Source organism: Pempheris klunzingeri, chromosome 1 (genome assembly GCF_042242105.1).
Source record: "Pempheris klunzingeri isolate RE-2024b chromosome 1, fPemKlu1.hap1, whole genome shotgun sequence".
Classification (NCBI taxonomy): domain Eukaryota; kingdom Metazoa; phylum Chordata; class Actinopteri; order Acropomatiformes; family Pempheridae; genus Pempheris; species Pempheris klunzingeri.
Genome location: NC_092012.1, coordinates 8,736,429 through 8,758,062, shown reverse-complemented (window position 1 = coordinate 8,758,062; position 21,634 = coordinate 8,736,429). Strand labels below are relative to the sequence as shown.

At 42.5% G+C, this 21,634-nt stretch overlaps 1 protein-coding gene across 1 annotated transcript; it reads right to left on the bottom strand.

Moving 5' to 3' along the window:
• Nucleotides 1–1,089: 1,089 nt before the first annotated feature.
• tnfaip8l3 (tumor necrosis factor, alpha-induced protein 8-like 3) lies at nucleotides 1,090–20,639 on the bottom strand. The gene is made up of 2 exons (XM_070836259.1): nucleotides 20,314–20,639; nucleotides 1,090–2,226 (listed from the first exon to the last, which is right to left on the bottom strand). The coding sequence occupies exons 1-2, from the start codon at nucleotides 20,357–20,359 to the stop codon at nucleotides 1,664–1,666; spliced, it is 609 nt and encodes a 202-aa protein (XP_070692360.1). The 5' UTR covers nucleotides 20,360–20,639; the 3' UTR covers nucleotides 1,090–1,663.
• Nucleotides 20,640–21,634: the final 995 nt, after the last annotated feature.

Sequence of the window (21,634 nt, the reverse complement as noted above, 5' to 3'; positions counted from 1 at the left end):
TGATAACAGGGCCTTATAAGCACAGAAGTTGGCTGAGAGAGAAATTTTGGTTGATGGTATATATTGTGCTGACCAAAAATAATGATGGAAATTCCTACCTGACCAGAACTACATGTGTGGTTGACTGCTTACTACTACATGATTCACAAGGTGGATGCGTCTAAAACACCACCTAATATGGGGAATGTCTTTTGGTCATTTTGCCAACAAGGAGGATAGCATTACCCCTCATCCCCCCTCAGAAACTACTAAAGACTTTTTGGAGATTAGATCGCAAAAAAAGAATATGTTTTCCTTAGCAATTCTTTAACCAAACCTTATTATGAATTATATGTTTCATGTGCTTTATCTCTCTCTCACGTCCGCACCATCTGATTCAAGAAGCTGTAATCAGCTAAAGAGAAAAAGAACAAAGGGTAATAGAGATAAATGAAGTGTATGGTTAATGTCATGGACGCCCTCGTTCTCTAAATATCCGGTTACATCTAAATAAACACTAACTACTTAACTAACTTGATTACATGTGTGGAGGCTCAATGGGTGGGTGGTCTGCCTGTTCAATGTTCGGAGACAGACACATAAAACTGGACTTCTTCTCAACTGGCTGCCAAAGTAATTCAGCTGGAGTCACACCAAGCCACCAGTAATATATTTTCCTGGACTGGAGAGCAGAATAGACCAGAGGGCATCTAATGAACCAGAAATGACAAATCACTGATTTTCCTGCTCATTTCAAAATGAGGGTTGGGAAATTTATGACCGGCGTGCATGTGGGTCAAATGGATGGGAAAGTAGTAGCTTAATGCACCATTTGTTGCTCATTTTCCAGATCCGATCCATCCAAGCATTTTCTATCATGATGGCTGTTTGCTCTTAAAAAATAGAAAACAAAATGGTTTTTTTTAGCAAAGTCAAGGCATTATTCTTAAAGTAACTGCTTAGCAAATCATTGTTTTGCTTCACTTTGTCTAAGAAATGAGTCATAAGAAAAAATTATCATCATAGCTGCCAACGAGAGGAAGAAACCCGTCTTTTCTCAAATGTTGTGAGTTCACTTGGAGGTATTGTGGTCAAAAGAACTACAAAATAATGTTTACAAGAAATCTTTAATAAAAGACAAGTGTTACACCCTTGTAGAGAAGATTGACACAGATACATAATAGACACACCATGTCATAGTTGGTCTTATATACAAACACGCTATTCAAGCAAATTCCATACAAACACATGTATGCACACACACACACAAACACACACACACACACACGCACACACAAAAAGAGACATATTACTACCACTGATTATCCAAATATACCTAATTTATGCTTTTTGGCCATTGGTACAGTACACTTTTGCACATGAAGGGAATGACTTGGAACGCTATAATGCATACAATGTGATACAGGCTGTCCCAGTGTGCAGCAATGATCCACTGAGTGGAAAGACAGTCTAAAAATTTCCCTCATCGAACCACAGCAGCAGGATGTTACAACTAGCTTCATGGGAATGGATGAAGAAGAAAAAGGAAGACGAGAGCAAAAAGAAGGTAGAGCATGTGAGCGGTCAGAGGTGAGCAAGTGGGAAGGAAATAGAAGGAGGCAGGATAGACCAGCGAGAGAAGGAGCAAGAGGAGAAAAAGCTAGAGGTGAAAGAGGTCAGGTGGTTAAAGCGTTCCTTCGTCCAGCAGTTTGTTGATGCCATTGCAGATCTTCCTCAGAGAGAGTCTGTACTCCTCTCCGTCCCCGTACAGCTCGGCCAGGAAATCGCCGTGGGCAAAATGGTTGAAAACGTGATCGATGCGTGCATGAGAGCGCGCGGTCAGGTGCTGCTCGACCAGGGCGTGAAGCAGGTCCCTGCACTCCAGCAAGAGCTCTGACAGAATATTCCTGTCAAAGGTGTACTCCACCTCGTAGAACGACACTGCCGTCATGGCCGCCTGGTTCATCTTCTTCTTGAAGCGCTCCACTGTGTCCAGCTCGTCTGGGCTGAATTGGTGGTTGCGGTACAAGATGCCGATCTTCAGGGCGATCTTAATGACGTCCTTGATAATCTTGTGGGCCTCCTTCTTGCTTTTGGTGAACTCCCGGCTCGTCTTGTACAGCTCATCCAAGATCTCGCTGCTGGTGTCATCGGTCAGCATGTTGGCGACCACCATGGTCGCCATTTTGCTCAAAATCTTCTTTTGGGCCTGCAGTGCCAGGGAGCGTGAGTTAAAGCTCTCCTGTCCTGTGAGGAGAGAAAAGAGAAAAACAGGTGGTTTGGGCTTAGTCATGAAGGTCAGAAATCTTCTCTCTAGTTTTTCTAAAGACCAAAAATCGTGTAGAATCATGATCCTGCTGAAGCAGCAGCTTGTCATGCACTGATACATCGAAACAGTGGACCTATTAATAGGTTTGACTACTTGGGAGCAGCAGAACAAGCCGAAACACAACACAGACATATTATCACCTTGTGAAGATGATATAACAAATGTGTTTGCAAACAGTCGCCTCTTCACACATCAAGCAGACACGGAACAACATTAGCATTCATTTGGAGTCAGTCATGTCCACCTGATTAATGTAAGTCAATTTTCACACTCCTTTCAGCTTTGTTTTGGTCTCCACCAACTTCTGAGGGAAATTTGTGGCTCTTCAGCTACGAAATGCTCCACTATGTTCACCAGCTAGTCGATAACTTTGTCTGTCATTTGTCGCTGGGCAGGTTGTGAACACCGAGAACTTTGCCCTGCTCCACCTCGACAGATTTTGTCCATTTGTACGAGTGGATCCAGGTTTTGTGTATAATGCACTGATTGGGAAAAACACTTTAAAACAAAAAGGGAATCATCTTTGATTGAAAGCAAATTTGTAACTCTGGTACTTTTCAAAGGACATTAGATAAATCAACAGATTAACAGATAGTGTACTGTGCCTTTAAGTGAAATTAAATACACAAATGCAGTTTTTTTCCCTTCAAAAACACAGTACACTGAATATTGGAAAAAGATTCAGCACTTCTACAGTACATCTCTCATGTTTCATCTTTTGATCATCCTTCCTGTTGTTATTATGATCTTTAACCACCGCCCTCAGATGTCAGTACTGTATGTTTACATATAACTGCTGACTTCCATCTGGACGAACAGACTTTTGCAACTCTGTCGACCCATTGTGATAAAAATCTGGGTCCTTCCTTTCTCCTGTTTTCACTGACAATACTTTGTTGTTGCATAATGAACTCTGTGTGCTAGAAAAAGTCTGACAGCAATATTCTCAGCAAATATGAAGGGACAGCACTGATGCAAACTGCTCGTGGATGATTCAGTTGTTTTGGCATGAACAAGGGCTAAATCCAAACTTGGATTTACAGAAATGCCGCTGATTAAAAGTTTTCTTTGACAAAGAAACTACACTGTACTTTGAGGGGGAATATAGATTTGAAAAATAAAGTTGCAAAAGTAACTCAATACAGAACCCAGTCTGAACAAGCGAAAGCTGAGGTGACCGGCCACATTCAAGGCAGGGCGGCGTCCTTCCTGGAGCTGCCACTGGTGTGGTTGGCTGACTATGGGAGGAATCTGCTCTGGATAACATCAAACAGCTGTACACCGATAAGAACCTCTTTGCACACTGTCTCTCTAAAAGTCCAAATTGATCACAATTTTATGTCATGTCCCATTGCAGTCGCAATTTATCTTACAAGAGAACATCAAAGGCTGCCTGTGTCCTCATACAGTGATGCCAGCAGCTTAACATACGTCTGCGTGAATGTGAGGAGTGGGAGGACAGAAAGGGGTTTTATTTAGGTGCCACCCAGTTACAAATTACACACCAGATAGCTCCTATTATGATTAAAGCCCAGGAAAGAGGGATCACTTTTTCCTCCTGTTCCCTGGGCACGTTATCCGCCTCGTCTTCCTCCACATGTACGTCCGGAGAGAGAGAGAGAGAGAGAGGAGAGGGGGGGTGGGGGTGTATGGGGGTGTTATTGCCCAGTGGAGCACAGAATAACAGATGAGCCCATATTCAAAGAGGAACACCTGCTTTGTTGTCATTATAATTTTATCTAAACAGACAGCTATGTGACCGTGTTAAATTCACACCGTCACCCTATCTGTGTGTGCGTTAATGTGTTCTTCAAACACACACATACACACACACACACACACACACACACACACACACAAGAGGTTGAATGCTGCACAACAATTGGGAGAAATCCTATCCGTGGCATTTCATGTGACCGTGCAGAGGTGACATTTCATTTGTTGGTCTGAAGCTAAATGACATTTCATGTACATATAATTAGCCCACTATGACATTTACAACTAATCAGGCAAATGTCTTTGTCTACAGTCATTTCCCAATACATTGGATTTGATCTACTGATGTTCCTTTGTGCAACTTCATGAGAGTGGGGGTGAGGCCTGTTGTATGTTGGAGTGGAGTGGGTGAGTATGACAATGTCAAACCTGCAGAGAGACAGTTGTTGTAAACTTCAAAAGTGTTAAAATCAACCTTCCCAGTGTTTATTTGAGTTAAATTAACACCCACCGTATTAAACAGACATTGGTGAAAAGAATGAATAGTAGAATAACAACTTCACTTAAGAGTGTGAGACGTGTCGTTATTATGTTGATCTTACATCAGTCCAATATTCACTCTTCCTCTTGCTCTGTTTTGGTCTCTACCAACTCCTTTAGCTGCTAAATGCTTCAGTTTCTTCACTTTGACCTACAGCTAGTTGTTACGTTTGTCTGTCTACCTTTTAGTGCTGGGCAGGTAATGAACAGTGGGATTATCAAAGCTTTTTTTCCCTGGAAACAGCTGCCTGCTGCAGATGGAAACACGGCCGACGAGACAGAACTCTCTCTAGATTTAAGAGGAATTGCAAAGTTAGGTGACAATTTTCCGTGTGGCAGAAAGTAATCAAAAAGTATGTGCACATTAAAAACAAATACATTATTGGACATCATATAAGTTGTTCTGTGCACTGACTAAGAGTAGCCTCCAATATACAAATCCTAGACTTTCAACAGTCAGTCTGTGAGGACTGACTGTTAAAGATACCAAATGTAAACTATTTGATGAATAGATAAGTTTCACCACGGTACTATGCTATCCATTTCCATTAAATTTGAATAGCAACACCCAGACATTTAACTGTGGTTTTCATTAGGCAGATCTGTGCCTCTCATCAACAGGCTCTCTTTGTCACTGTTATTTCCTGTTTCTCTGAAGCAGCTCTTTGTTCCACTGAGCGTCTGATATTCAGAAACCCAACTGGATAGATTTCTGAAACCCTGGCACACTGATAAAGGTGACAGCTTGCTCCATAAAGCCGGCCTTGTCAGGCCAATGGTTGTGCACGCTATTTGGATTTGGATCCTACTAGTATGTGTGACCAGTTGCTTCCTAAACGAACTTCTCTTCTATGCAATGAAATAGCCAACATCTGCAATCATCACAGAAAAGTTTAACTCTTAACGGAAAAGAGAAGAAACAGATTTGATGTTTCTGTTTTTAGTCCAAAGTTAAAAGTAGACTAATTATTCTTCCGCCACCCCCTACCACACAGCCTGGAGCCTGTTTCTGAGGACCAGCAGGTGGCTATCGACTCATTTGCCTTGACCCCTGTCTCGAGTTTGTTTGCACATCCCAGAGTGACAAAGAATGTAAGCAAAAATGAAGGAGTGCGTGGAAAAAAAATTACTGTGAAGAATGGACATGAGGCTGTTTAAGGTGTGAGTCAGAGTGCTGGGGAAGGAGGTGGGTGATTCAGAGTCTGGCTAGAGATTTTAGCACATACAGTAAGTGAGGGTAGATGATTATGAAGAGTGCACATGGAGACACTGAGTAGTCCGAGCTCTCTCACACAATCACATACAGCCTGTCACCCAGAGGCTGGGATGAGTGACATGCATGAACCAGAGTGTCAGAATGAGTTAGAGAAGAGCCCAAGCTGTCGCTGGAGAGACGTCCAGAAGACTGTTTTTCCTGCTACTCAACTCTCTCCTGCTTTCACACTTTCTCTCCTGCCTGCTCATTATTTTCTCTCCATCACTTGTCCTCCGATGTAAACTCTTCACAAAATGAAGTGGGTATTCTGTATAAAGTGCGGGACCACGTTACTGAACGAGAGTTCTCTGCCGATGTCGAGCCAGCTGTGGGAGCCGACTGTCCATCAAAGTGGTTACATAAGTGTGTTTTGGGAGTTGGTGAAGTTTACTTTTAACATCAGGATTAGTAAGGTGCTTGCTGCTCTCTGGCCGTGGCTGTTGACTAGACAGTCTCTCTTTGTTCCGCCTGATGTTTTTAGAGCGCTGAGTCAACAGTTTCTGCTGCGCTGCATCAGAACATACATCCAGTGTGGAACATGGAGACCAGCCAAACCTGCTCTGCTAAAGGTGGTACCCTGCAAAAAATAGCCATCTGGACTGATTTATTTTCATTTCAGTCAGAGACACTGACTGAACGATCAGAAGAAATTGAGCGGCAACAAGGATTCTGCTAGAAAACTAATACCCCCTTGAAGTAAGAGTTTGACATTTTGGTAAATATGTTTATCCACTTTCTGGTGAAGAGTTATGGTGTATTCACATTAATGCAGAAAAACAGCTTTTTCATGTGCCTGGCTATTATGTGGTGTATTGCAGCAGCTGTGTGCTAACCCCACTGCCTCTGAAAATGGATGAAAAACAAAAAAATAATAAGACAGATAAGATAAGATACATTTCCAGTAAATTATTACTGGATGAGCATTCAGCTTAGCGTAGCTGAAGACAAAACAACAAAACATGCCTGCCAGCACCACTAAAGCTCACTAATTAACACGTTGTCATGACGGCTCCTTCAGTTTCTATTTTGCTCAGTCTGCTCCTCCGTCCCTGCCTCTAGCCTCTTGTCATTTCATCCTGGCCCGCGCATTTCTGAGGAACTTTCCCAACCTGTGTTAGGTCTCATCAAGTTTGTCAAAGTTTGTTCATGTGTGTGCATGTATGTCCTGTTTTATTGTGGGGTTCAACTTCTCCCGCTCGTTTCAGGCCCCTTGACGTCCTGCCCTTGTGTGTTTCCTGCTCCTGTGATTATCTGCCCCGCCCTGATTGTTTCCACCTGTGCTTACTTCCTTGGTGTATATATTGTCTGCGTCTTCCCCTGTCCTGTGCCAGATCATCTTATGCCTTGTGTTCCAGCGATCCAAATCAGTATTTGCATCTTGTTGAGAGTTTTTGAGTCAAGCCAGGTGGTATTTGTTGTAAGTATTTTTGATCGTGTCTGTTTGTTGGTGCCTTGTCTTTGTTGTCCTTGTACAACAGAGAACTGCACCTTTTTACCATCTGTTTGCCTCATGTCGAGCGTTTGAGTCTATCTTCTTGGCTGTGTTTCTGGTCTTCACAACATCCCATCCTCCGCTTGTCCACCAAAGTGCCATCGGACCACATCTACCTGTTTAGTTGTTCACTCTCATCTCTACCTGCTGACTCTCATCAGTCCTTCAGTGTACAGAACCAGCTTAAGGCCTTTCCACTTGTTGAATGTGAACATCAGTTTAGTTGTGTCCATTTTGTTCACACACTGACACCCATTATATGTTAGCGTCATGAAAAATTAAATCTTAGTTAAATATTACCAGAGACATGGGGGGTGGTGGAGGGAGCAGCACAGGCTAATATTTTGGCATGAGACAATAGACTGTCCGGTTATAATGCCCATGCAGCAACCTGCACGAATATGATTGGAAGTAGTAGTGATGGTGCAGCATGAATAAACCAGCTGGTCAGCTAATGCAAGTGTGTATTCAGCGTTCTGTTTTTACTAATGCAATACTCTATATTGATCTTAGAATTTTATTGGTCTTTGAGACAGTTGAGATGCCAATCAGTGATTTGAAATACCATCTGGTAAAACCTCAGTGTGCCATGGCAGTGACGGGCACATCACTACAGTTCATTATCTCGAAAACTAATCCAAGATTTCTATGGCAGATTTGTTATTTGAGTAAAGCGATAAATCTCAGCACTGGATGAACCGTCTTGCTAATCTGGACATTTTCTGCAGCGTGCCAGGCAGCTGGGCTGTGAGACGGGGTCCCGAGGCTTGTGTTGGTCTCGTTCCAGAGTAACCAGAGGAATGAGCCATTAGCGGGACCAGCAGCTAACACTGACGAGCCGATTGGCCTTTACTGAGTCAACGCTGGAGGCACTTGTGGGCTTATCTGCCGGAACACTGCAGAACACACACGTCTGACTGAGGCAACTGTGTGAGTGTGTGTGAATCTGTGTGAGTGTATCTTTCGCTGGCTATTGGCCTTCATGTCTCGACAGCAGAAAAAACAAATTCAAAATGAATAGAATACAGTCGGTCATTAATTTCAACCACAATTTAGACAAAATACTGCTTATTTACAATAAGTATAAAAGATATTGAAAGTAATAACTCAACTGCTCTGTGTCTAGCCACTAGGAGATTATTATTAAAATTCAAGTATCTAAAGATGCAATGTCTAAAAATGCAAAATTACATCCATCCATTGTCTATATCATTTATCCTTACAGGTCATGTGGCTGGAACCAATTCCTGGGTTCTGACATTGGGCAAGACATACACATGAAACCCAAAGCTTGATTAGTGCTTCTCAGTTTGGGGTTGCCAGTGACAACAGGGTCATTTTTAGTATTGGACATGAGCAGGTCACACTCTGCACAGGTGCTGAACCTATTTATTTTTCCAGATAGACATAGATACATATGCGCACCACAGACGCAGGTGCTCCTGCCCAATCATCCTGCAAAGGTCACATAGGATGAATGTATGACAGCCAAAAAGAGACAAAGGAAGAAAGAAGAGAAAAAATACCTATTTGTCTTACTCACGACTGCACCTGTCGCTCCTTCCTCTAAACATTATCAGTTCAAAAAGCCAAGCAGGGAATGTTGCTGAGGTTAGTAGTGGTTTTGGTGAGCAGCAAAAAAAAAAAGCTATTTAGTGCTGTAAAGCTTCCTTGTGGCCCAGTTATAATCATCCCCAAATTCGCTGCTGTACATTTACTGTCCACGTGCAACCTATTTTCCATTCGTAGGCAGTAATGTATTTCATAACTGAACATTCAATCATCCAATATGTGCCTCTTTGAAATGAGTGGTTGCCAGGCCATTCTTTACACCCTGTAAATGCTAAAACGGACAATCATTTTCCAGACTGTTAACTTTTCAGATATTTTCCTTTTTATAAGGGGAACAGCAGTGCAGTGCTGATCCCTTTGTGCCTCCTGTGTGCTGTAAAATTGGACTTCTGCAGTAGCTGCATGCATTCATATCTCATATGCAAGACACACTTTCAAGTCCACCATCTTGTCTGTTTATACTGTGGCAACAAGTCCTCAGTAATAAAGTCTGTCACCTATCAGTGCTGCCATTTCAAAGAGTACAAACACAGCATTAACAATGCATCAATACTAAGAAAATGTCAGGGAAAATGCTCTTTGTGCAGGAGGAGTAAACAGGGGTGACAGCTTGACTTCCACTTCTTTTGCCTTGGCCTTTTCATCCGCTTTTAGGTTCTAATAAGGAGTCTTTGCAGACTCTCTCTGGCTGCATTTACAAGGCTTGAGGAAAACAATAGAGCGGGTCATTCAGCAACAGTAAAGGGGTTTTTAATAGCCTGCAGGGTTGGTGTTAAGCAAGCCTGAGAGGCCAGTGGACTGGAGTGGGGAGCAGAGGATGGTGTGTTGTGCCAGCTGCTACCAGAGCTTGACTAGTGGAGCAGGAGGGGAGAGGTGTTTATTTTCCACTGTCACTCTCTGGGTTGGAGGCTTTGCGTTTGTCACTTTTACTTTGGAGATTCACTTCCACAGATCCACGCACTCACGCAATGCACACAGACATATAGTAAACAGTGTGTAAAGACACATCACGATGCAGGCCTACATACACAAGGAAGGAGCTGCAGAAGTAACCAGGCGGCGGAATAAATTGAGGCTTTTTTTGTTATTTCATGTCTCTCCTCTTACTCTTGGCCTGCAAAAGCTCCATATTGGCATATTTTTGACTCCCACAGCTCTAATCAGAAGATGACTCAAACATACCACCTCTGCTCACTCTCTGTTGTAATGCATGCGTGTGTTTGTATCTAGATGAAAGTAACAGGGGTTGATAAACACAGAGAAAGATATGGTTTCTACTGACTGAAGAGGGTGAGACACGGTGGTTAGTGCACTGATGTGCATTATTCATGATGTATAAAATCTGACTGTGAGCCAGCTTCCAAAGGGCACTCTGTTGCTGAAAGAGGTCATTCACAGTGCTATTAACAGCTGCTCAGGATGTAGAGAGGCATGTAGACCTTTAGGGTTAATAAATAACTCTTTTTTTAATACCTTAATGACTCTCATTTATGTGAAGTGGGGTTACAGAGTTTAAAGTTCATTCTCTCTCGTAGATATGGATCATCTGCGTGTCTCTGTGTGTGGCTGGAACTGAAATGTACAGATTAAAGTTAACTCGTACTTTACCAGAAGTGTAAGGGCAGGAAGTGCAGATTTATTCTCCTCACAGGTCCCCAAGGCATGCTGCTAACTTTGTGTAAAACATTTGACGAGATAAATGGATGTCATGTTGTTGGTTTTTTTTGTGCTGCTAATGGTTTGTGCAGGTGTTACCTGTCTCTGCTTTAACCCGGTTTTTATTACGCAAATTGGGGATGTGGATGGTGTGAGGCCCTGAAGAAAGTAATGAAAGAAATGAAGGGAAAAAATTAAAGTGCCAAAACAACAAAGAAACAAAACAAATGGATGTTAGTCAAAATAATAATATTAAGTGCTTCATTCATTTTGCTGTTAAAAATGCAACAAATGGTCAGATTATGGCTATGAGTCACTTTTTATTAGCACTTTCTGTGTGAATTTTATGATGATTTTTCCTATTGATGAATACCAAATGGCTGCAGCTAGCCCTGTATCACAGCTAAACATATGTTTGAAGTAGGTTAGAAACAGTAATGCCTTCATGTACTTTCCACTATATAAGCACTGACCTGTTAGTGACAATTATTGAATAACAAAACTTTTGTATGAAACCTGTTTTTCTTTAAGCACACATTGCACACACTCACACACACATTGATATCTGCCTTAACAATTCATTATTGAATCAGAAGAGCTGGTTCTACACGTGTTGATAGTTCATGTCGACATTTTATTGTATATTTTCAGCGGACATTATTTAACGTTATACAATAGTTGCATATATGTGATTAGCGGATTGTTAGTGAAAAATGCAAAAATTATGATCAGGCTTTTTGTTGCGTCCTAAAAAAACAAAAAACAAGCCCATAATGTTCTATATATTGAGGTCAGGCGTAAAGACTACACATAAAGATTTTTTTCCATATGCACAGTCTTTGGTCAGCTGGTTTGACTGCGCCATAAAACTATTTAGTGGAAATCTGTAGGGGGTGACTAACTTAAGACAAAGAAAGTGCTTGTTGGATCGTTGAAGAGCTTCTGGAAAAAAAAAACCTGAAACATTACAAACAAATGAACATGAACTATGATAATTAGGCGACTACTTTGTAGCATATTCTCTAACCATTGGTCAGGATTCTTGGCGAAGGGCAGCAAAACAAGGTTTGACTCAGCATTACTGACCAATGCATAATAACAAACCTGTTAGAAGTGTTTCACATTAACATTAAATTGATTTATCTTAATCTAACTGTTATGGAGAGATATGATATACAGGTCTAGACAGTGCTTGAAACTACAAGTGTGTTTATCCTGGGAACGGTCTATGTGTGTGTGTGGCCTATGTGTGTCTATGTGTGAGTCTCTATTGTGACTAACAGTCCAGGGAAAAGCACTTAGGAGCCTCTCTGAGTCAGGAGGGACACAAGAACAGATTGCTTTTGGCTGCCGCACGGCCTTATTTAATGCTCCATCCCTCATCTCTTTCTTTGTCTCTCTCTGTCTCTTAGTTTTAATGGCCATGTCTCTGAAGAGCTGAACCAGAGGGATGAGGCGAAATGAGGCAGTGGCAGGAGATGTCTGATTGATTAATGTGCCGCTGGCTTGATCGCCTGTCACAAGGAATGGGATGGGATAAAGAGGGTGAGGCAGCGAGAGAGAGAGAGCAAGATATCAGCGATTTGACCTCCACCTTTGGCACCGCCATTCGCTTTCATCACAGTCACTCCTTGTTATGAAGAGCAGGGAGAAGGTCCGCGGAGACTGAGAAGTGGTATCTAGGACATTCTGCTAAGGCACAGTGTGGACTGCAAGGCCCTGTGACATCCACGCCATTTGACCTCTCCACTGCTGTAGAGCTAATGTCTTCACCAGCTGTGGTTTGCTGACGGTTCCTATTGTTTAGCTAGTAAAGAGCCAGGCCACAGTTAGATGGTTAAGCGGGCATGGGAACTTGCTGCAGGCTGTCTCCCCTCTCTGCTTCCCTCCTCTGGGAGCTTCTCTGGAAAACTACTCTGCCACAAGGTCAAGGTGGGCAAAAATACTGAACATTTCTGCATGAATAAATAACAGATTTGCTTCTGTCTGCTGTCAGTTTTGTCATCAACAACAGCAGTGTGCTGGAAACTGGATGCATCATGTAAAAAGCATGTAAAAACATGCTGTTTGATTGATGTGATCTCTGGGAAATGCAAATTTAAAAAACATTTCGATAACCACCACGGAAATATATGATTCCTAAAACGGTGGCACCTTTATTTATAGAATGGTTGGTTCAAACGTGTGGGCGTGTGTGTTTGTATGTGGACTATAATGATAGACTGTGGGACTGGGGCCTAATAAAAAACAGGGGAGGATAAAAGTTGGGGCTTTCCTTAGTTTATCTGGCATCAGACCCAGACAGACAGTTCCCTTAACATTTTCCATCTGAAATAAAGAAACTAGGCGATTTACAGAAGAGGAACCAAGACGGTAGGAAGAGGGAGGGCAGAGCTGGCAATATGTACATTTTCATTTCACACCATTCAGTCAAGATTAATGTAAGTGAGTGGGAGAAAGTAGCAACGGGGAAAGAGAATATATGTCCTTGAAAAATACTCTTAAATACTTAGCACAGAAATGAAATGTAAATATACAGCCGCAATCATTCTGAATGTGTGCAGATGTGTCACTTTGTTTGCGGAGGAGTGATGGAAATAGGCATGGAGGAAGTAGGGGTGTTAAAGGAAGTGAAGAGAAATCATATGTCCATGTTTTGATTTTTTTAGTTCCTGTCAAAGTCCGTTTGTGTCAGACGCAACATCCAAAACGTCTTCTCACCCCCGTTCCCTATTACATCATCTGCAGCTGCATTAAGAGCTAGCTGTGGCGCGAGTCTTTGTCTTACATTCATCCAGCTCTCGTCTCTTTTTGTCTATCTCTTCCTCTCTGTCCATTTCTCACCAGATCTACACTGAGCCGAGCGTGAGTGGCAAGGAAGTAAGTGTTTTCCGGCCCTGGGTGAGTCGCTCCTCTCATAGACCTCGGCCAAGTCTCAGCATGCAGTGGCATCGTTTACAAAGAGACACACATGTGCACGCACAAGACCAACACTCACACACACACACACACACACATACAAATACTTGCATGCACAATCATCCAGGCCTTGCCAGCTTTCCCCATAACTCTGGCCTCCAGGTTTGTTTACTAGTTCACCCACTTTAACTGAGTTTACGTAAAAGTGAGGCACTGGGAAGCTTCGAATCACAAGAAGCTCAGTTTGTCATTGTCCTTATATAGACATGACGCCCTGCCCCCTGCTCTGGCTACCCTCTTTACCACCAGCCTCCATAATGCTGTGGGTTTTCTCACAGAGGGTCGCTATCATGAAAAACTAAAACATGTTACTGTGCATGTAAAATCTAATTTTACTTTGGCAACAAAAACTATTTAAGGTATCAAAAGTTGAAAAGTACTCATTAGGCAGCAGAATGGCCCCTGACGCTGTAATGATACTGTATCATATACTATATTATCCAACTATCATGACTATAAGATTACTGTGATTACTGTAATGTTGAGGCTGGTGTAGCTATGGTTTTAACAACCATATTTTATATTTACATTACTATTTGGTAGTTCAACCCTATATTAGTATATCACTGTTGAAATTCACGTTTTCTGTGTTTGAAGTCTGAATCTGAAAAGCAGCTGTCAGTTAAATGTAGTGGGGTATAAAGTATACCACATTTCCAGGTGAAATGTAGTGGAGGGAAGTGTAAAGTAGCTTAAAATGTAAATACCCAAGTTAAGTACGCATATATTAAACACAGTACTTGAGTAAATGAACTCAGACCAAACCCAGCCCAAATAACTTTACTCATAAATACTGCACGCAGTTCAGTCACAAAAGCTATGTGATATTGCTATTTATTTAAAAATTCTGTTTTAAGTGGCTTTTTAGAGAAATTTAGCCCAAAAACATAGTAAATTAAACATCACCAGCACCACATAATCAGGGGTCCATGGTCGAATCAAGCTGCTGCAGTTAGCCCACAAACAGCTGTAATAGTGGTAGGGCAGAGGGTGCTGGACGGACACATGTGTGTTTTCTAGAAAGCAGAGATTTAGTTAGGACTTAATGTACCAGTGTATAAGAATTAGTGGCATCTAGTGTTAAGACTGCAGATTGTCCCTCCCTTTTCAAGTGTGTGGAGAAGTTACGGTGGCCAAAGGATTCACGCTCCTTTGTTTTTTCTTGTGCCAAATAATAAATATGGTTCTCCATTTAGCACAAAACAAAATGGCATTCCTCTTCTTCTTCTTCTTCTTCTTTGTCTCCCCATCAGTGCATTCGAGCCACCGAATTAAAGCCACCACTGCAGCGTAAAAATGCGAAAAGCCCTAGTTTGTCTTTTCTGGGCTATTGGAGAAACATGGCAACATGGTGGACTCCGATTAAGAGGACCCGCTCTCTACGAAGATACAAAAAGGCAGATTCTAAGCTAACGAAGACACAACGACTCTTGGTTTCAGGTGATTATACAGTACTAAAAACATGATTATGAATGTTATTTTTAATTTTTGCTGAGAGATCCTCCTAAATCCTGCACACTGAACATTTAAATCTTGGTAAAATGAGAGCATTTTATTTTCAAATGAGAAGGTGTTCAAATTCTACAAGGTTGTAAATGTTACATCTTTTCAAGGAGACAGATGAAATACTCCCTCAATGAAGACAGACCATGAAGTTAAAAAATGTTGTCGTACCAAAGTTTAGCCAGGTCAGTAGGGAGGGCTTTTTGCTGTCAATGCTACCTCAATTAAAAGGTTGCTCTTGCTTTGATTTAAGTGATTAAACTGGTTAGACTTTGAGCTTTGGCCTTGAAGGTCCTCACTGTGCATGACACGCTTTAGTGTAAAGCCAAAGTGCTGCTGCTCCCTCGGCTGCCAACCCACCGCTAACTAATGACCAGGAAATAACTGTGGTTCACACACACTCACATAAACACACACACACACATTTGTAGATTTGTTTCTGACGTTTAGTGCATTCCTTCTTTTGACTTAACCCTCTCCACTAGCTGCCCAAACCTAATCCTTCCATGAGTTAATTCAACTCTACCCTTTGACAATAACAGTGTGTGGAATTTTAGTTTCCCTCTGTTGCCACAATTACCCATGAAATGTCTAAACCCACAAATGCGATTACCACATTTGGTACTTCTGCCTGTTCTACCTCCCAGAGGCAAATAGTTTTAAAGGTACACTAAATGCAGCTTAATGTGACATACAGCTACAATACGTGGGTATTCTACTTTTTCCTACCACAAACTGATAATGCTATAATCAGAACAGTTAGTTCAGTTCAGTTGTGCCTCCCACTCTGCCTCGTTTTCCGTTGCTTGTTTCGCTGCCATTATAAGCAAGCGGGAGAGATAAAGTCTCCCTTTAACTTGATATGATCTGTATGGTCAAGCTATATTAGGAGAAGGTAGGCAAGACAAACTCAGACTGCAGTGGCTTCCACAAATACATCAGACTTTTTATTGGCACTAATGATAAAAACATTTGTGAACCGTAAAGTCTACGCTGAAACCAGACACTGGACGCAAAACGCACACGCACACACACACACACACACACACACACACACACACACACGCACACACACACACACACACACACACACACACACTCACACACACACACACACACACACACACACACACACACACACACACACACCACAGCTCCTATGTACAGGATTCCCAGACCTAGATACCTGTGCAGGCTCAATGCAGCACTGAAGCCATTTCAGCATTTCCTTAACACACACTGTCCTCCCTCAAACAGCTCGCCTCTCACACAAGGCGCCACTAGTGACTGTTTGCTTTGCTCCGACTGGCCTTCCAGTGAAACCACAGCCCTCTCCTCCTCCTGAGTGTGTGTCTATGAGGCCTTGTCAAAATGCCTCTGTGGTCTAATTTCATGTTTCAGTAATGGCTCAGCCGTGGGGAAACAATCCTCTCCCCAAATGTCCCACAAACACTATGAAATGCCACAGTATTATTTTGTCAGCGCATGCATGGGCATACAAGGGAAAATCACACACTCACACACCGGTCAGGGACCTGGGAGTTTTAGGATTTGTCTTTCGCTGCAGCTAGAGGAAAAAGCACTTTCTCCTGAGTCGTCTTTTCCACTTACAGCCTCACTCCTGTTTTCTTTTTTTTTTTCTCAGTTCATGTTACAATTTTCCAGAACCAGCTCCTGGTGTCGAGTGTGTGTGTGTGTGTGTGTGTGTGTGTGTGTGTGTGTGTGTGTGTGTGGAGGTCTGGGGTGCAGTGAGCACTCTCCATCTGTGGGCCAGATTAAAGGCGGAGGAAGAAAAAAAAAACCAGGGATGCATGTGTTGCCGGAGCACAAGACGAAGGGAATGAGCAGGAGGAGTGCGGGTATTTTTTCAGGCTCTGTGTGTGTGTGTGTGTGTGTGTGTGTGTGTGTGTGTGTGTGTGTGTGTGTGTGTGTGTGTTGTGTGTGTGTGCACGTGTGCATACGTCTGTGGATTCCAGTGTTACAGTGTATGCAGGGCTGGCCCACTCTGTCTGTCTCTCATGTGTAAAGCATGTGGCCAGTCTGCCAACATGGCAATCATGAGGCAGAAGCTCTCCTCTGATTGCTGGGTGCTCCTGGCTTGGTCTAATGCAGCAGGGATCTTTTCCAAAGATCTTTGAAGTGTTTGTGGAAGTGTGGATTAGTGGCAATTACGAAGGGCAATGGAGCTGAAGAGTTTGTTAGTGTGTGAATGTGCGAATGCTTGCAGATCACCTGACCGAAGATTAAATTTCAGTTGTGTCATCAAACAACATCTGCAGTTTTTGTGTTTATAATAGAACCACAGCAACAGCCCTCATGCCCTTTGGAATCTCACAGCTGTCATTACAACAGCCAAACTGCTTCTCTTTCTCGACAAGTGCTGCTTCCATAGAAAATTTGAAGTAAACACCAATGACTGGAAATAGCTCTGCAGATGGTAGATTGGGTTATGGTGTTATAGTGAGTCGCATCGCCATGATGAATCAGCCAAAACTAGACCGTGGGCTGATTATTCAACAACATAATGTCAGACAAATAAAACAACTAAACAATAACTCAAACCAGAATGCAGGAGTGTCTGGAAGTGCAACTGTCTAATTTCTGCTGCGCTCCCACTGTGCGATGTGGGCTCCCCCAGCAGAACAGGTGTGTTGACAGACAGCTTCGATCTGATTCATGATTAGGTGTGGTCATCTCTGCTCCACCACAGGAAGGAAGGACGGGACTGCTGGATGAGTCACTTTGTGGGTATTGGTATGGTCAGTGGCGTGCTCATTGCATGACTGGATGATTATGGGAAAAAATGTGAGCCTTTGTGTGTGTGTGTGGGCGCGTGAGTGTTTTGTGTGTAAGGCCTAAAGGGTATGTCTTTCAGAGTAGTTACAGCTGAGCCCCTGTGTATTGTGGCTGGTATTTTTGCCCTATCTAATGACTCTGTCTCACTCTAGAGTCCAGATCCTGATTCTCACAAGATGGCCTGTCATAAAAAAAACACACTAGTCTCCCCTTAAACATCTATCAATCTATCAATCTATCGATCTATCTATCTATCGATCTATCTATCTTTCAGTCACCTAGCAACAATGTTCTCATCACCTTTTGAACGCAGAACAAGTTGAAAACATGACCTTCTGAGACATAACCTGCAGCTGATTGGACCAAGGTCAGGCACGTCCTCTGGGGTTTTTCAGAGTGCACTGTGGGAAGTGTAGAACTGAAGAATAAAAATCCAAGATTGGTTGAGGGAAAGTTGTTATAACTGCATGTGATATCCTGGGAACGTACCAAACACCACTAATTGCTTATAAGAGGTATATCTGAGGGTGAATTTAAGAACTCCAACACTCTTACAATAACCATTAACATCTCAAGGGCAGAGGAGAAGCCCGAAGGGTCACAGCCACCTGAAACAAAATACCTCAATATTTACACTGTTGAGGTTTTGTGCCAGAATACATATTAAAAGCATAGATCAATCGCACATCCCTCATCACTCACTTATTCAGGAATAAGGGTCATGTTTGTGTACAGCAACGCTTTCAAAATATGACTGTTTTCAAAATACTTTTTCTCAGGTTGCGTTGGAACAGCTGACCTTATAAAGTGAGCCATACCAGTTTTTTTCTCACTGACAACAGGCTGAAGAGTAAAAACTGCAGCACGGCCACTAAGCATGATGCATTTTGAGTGACTCAGACTCTCGCTTTCTCTCAACTGGCAATAATGTCATTCTGCTTTTGAACTCGCATCACCTTCAATTTTCTACACGTGTAACATTGTTTTTTGGCCAAAAAGAAAATTGTACAATCAATTTATGATCTTTCATTACAAAGACACAGCATCTGTTGAAAAATGAAATGTGTTCTTGTGATTTACTTCTGGCCCAGCCTCTGCAAAACGGTGTATCACTTCACATGAAAGTGAAATGGATAAAGCCTCCGTCTCCACAGATCGGCTTGGCCACGCCGCACCGATCCTAGCTTCATAAGAGGGTCTGGGTTGATGTTTTATCCTTGAACTGTCAGAAATCAGCCAATGATACAGACTAAAATGCTCTGGCTCTCATATTAAGGCTCCTCTCCCTTTGCAAATGGACCAAAAGACAGACAGACACTGGGCCAGATGGACAGACAGATGGTCAGAGTTCAACAGAACATCATTAACATACAAAGCTCCCCTCCATCAAATAAACAGGAAAATAGGCACACCATCGTCCACATTATTACACGATCACTACGTGATCCAGAGTAATGCTCTGGAAAATTACATGTCCATCATTTGACACCTATAGCGGATCTGCTGATTGTATCCAGGGATAGTCAATACATGTGCCTAATGGAAAATCAATTTTAGGGCGCGAATAGTTTTCTAATAGCACAAAAAGTCATTAAAGCATCAATCTGAATGTAAAAAAGCAAAGAGGGAAAGTTTCATATATAGATAACATACAGCGTATACAGCATATATTTGACTGATCCAGTATGATGCGCCGTGTTATGAAAACCTCCTGGAGACACAGTTGATTCATGATCTTTGAACTCAAACTTATCTCCGGAGGGCTGTTTCATCTCCCGTTCAAAAGCAAAATGCCAACAGGCACGGAATGCTGGGAAATATTCAGTTAGAGGCACTAAACTTAAAGGAGTGTTTGTGTATACCTGCGTTTTTAATGTTTGGTCCTATAAATCTTTTTTCCTAACGCCGTGAAACGTCTTCAGCTGAATTTATTTATGAAACAAAAACACACAACTTCCAGTAAGTGTGAGAAGAAGAAGAAGAAGAAGTAGTAGAAGTAGAAGTAGACCAGCGTTCGGGGAGGCTGTGCTCTCTCTGTAACTGGATGTGTTGATGAACAAACTGGCTGCACGTGTCGGAGCTTGCCTGTTCCTGGTGGTGACGGAGCCGGCTTTCATCCACACACTCAACAAGGCTCTGCCGCTGACCAGCGTCAGTGTGTGCATGCATCAGAGCTCACAGCGGCTTGCCTGTCATACATCTCAAGAGTGAGCTGTAGGCACTAAATAAATTGTCAGACTCTTAAAGTTCTCTTAAAATTGTGTCATACTTGAAATCTGCATTGTGAAAGAAATGGAGTTGACTGAGGTACAGTCGTGGTGTGCAGGCTACATTGAGGGTCCAGTACTTGATGAAAATGCTGGAAAGAACTAACCGATCCTCTAGATAAACTAATACACTACCGTTGAGGATAAATATCCCGTTTGATTTACCACAACGCTACAGAAAACTGATTTGGTACTTGCAGGAATGGTCTTGAGGCTTGATAAGGCTTACCTGGAGAGAGGTCTCCGTCACTCTGCTCTCCGGAGTCTGAATCCATCTTCCCCTGCAGGGCACACTGAGGCTGCAGAAGCTCTCTGATTCCACTTTCTTCTTGTTCTCTTTCCTCTCCAGGGAGTCCTCTGATTTCTTCACCCAGAGGAAAACAAAAAAAACCAACAAAATATGCAATTTCTTGTATTTTCTTTCTCTTCTGGTGAGCTAAACTTCCCCTCCCAGCCTGGATCACTGCAGCTGTGAGAGGAATGCTACTGGGCTGATTTGCTGAGCTGTCCTCCTTTTTTTATTTGCTCTCTTTTTCTTCTGCTCTCCTCTCTTCTCCTGACTCCCTCAGTTTCCCTCTCTCTCTCTCTCTCTCTCTCTCTCTCATCTACTTTCCCTGGTTCTGATGCTCCCTCCCCTCACTCACTCTCGGCCCGTCCCCCTCTCGGCTTCTCCCTCCCTTGTCCCTGCCACTCGGTCCCTCCTCCTCCTCTCATTCGGTGCTGTCACACTCAGCCTCTTCACGCTCTCTCCTCTTAAACTCTTTCTCTACCTCTTTCTGTATGCTGTAAGTGCCGTCTCTTCCTCTCTCTCTCTTCCTCTCTCCCTCCCTCTCTCTGTCTCTGGGCAAGAGTGCTGCCTGTGTTTTAGCAGAGCAATGGGAGAGACTCATTCATGGCAACTTGTAATTCATCTCCAGCAGTAAAAATCCCATGACCCTTTGTTACTGGCTGTTATAAAATCAGTGCCTTACTATCTGCAGTCGCAAGAAGTCAAGCCAGGTTACTGTTTTACAATATGCAGTAATCATTGAAGGGATCTGAAGTGTTTTAGGTCATTTAAATGCGACAGTAAAGTAGTTTGAGTGTTGTTTTCAATGATGATTCACATTTAAAGGAAAAGCCCACCCTAACTATCATGACCAGTTGAACAGTTCTCTTTCCATCACTGATAGCTTGAAGCATACTACACATCTAAACTCTCTCTGACAGTAACTTATTTGTTTCCATTTGTTGCAGAGAAGCGTTCCTTGTTTTTGATAAATGTTCAAAGATGCTCCAGTGTGTGATATTTCACAGTGGGCCGATAAACAGGAGCCTTTTTAAAGCAAAATATTATCAAGTTCATCGCATTCCTTTCACAGTGCTTTTATTTGTCATTTTAGAATGTCAATGCTTCCTTGAGAGCCCCTCTAAAGAGAGTTTTAGAGCACTCTCTGCATGCATTAGCATTCAATAATTATATAATTTGAAGAATTATATGTCACTGTAAGGGATGATTGAGCTGTCTCCGTGCAGATTTACGTCTTAAGGATGAAAGAGAAAGACAGGAA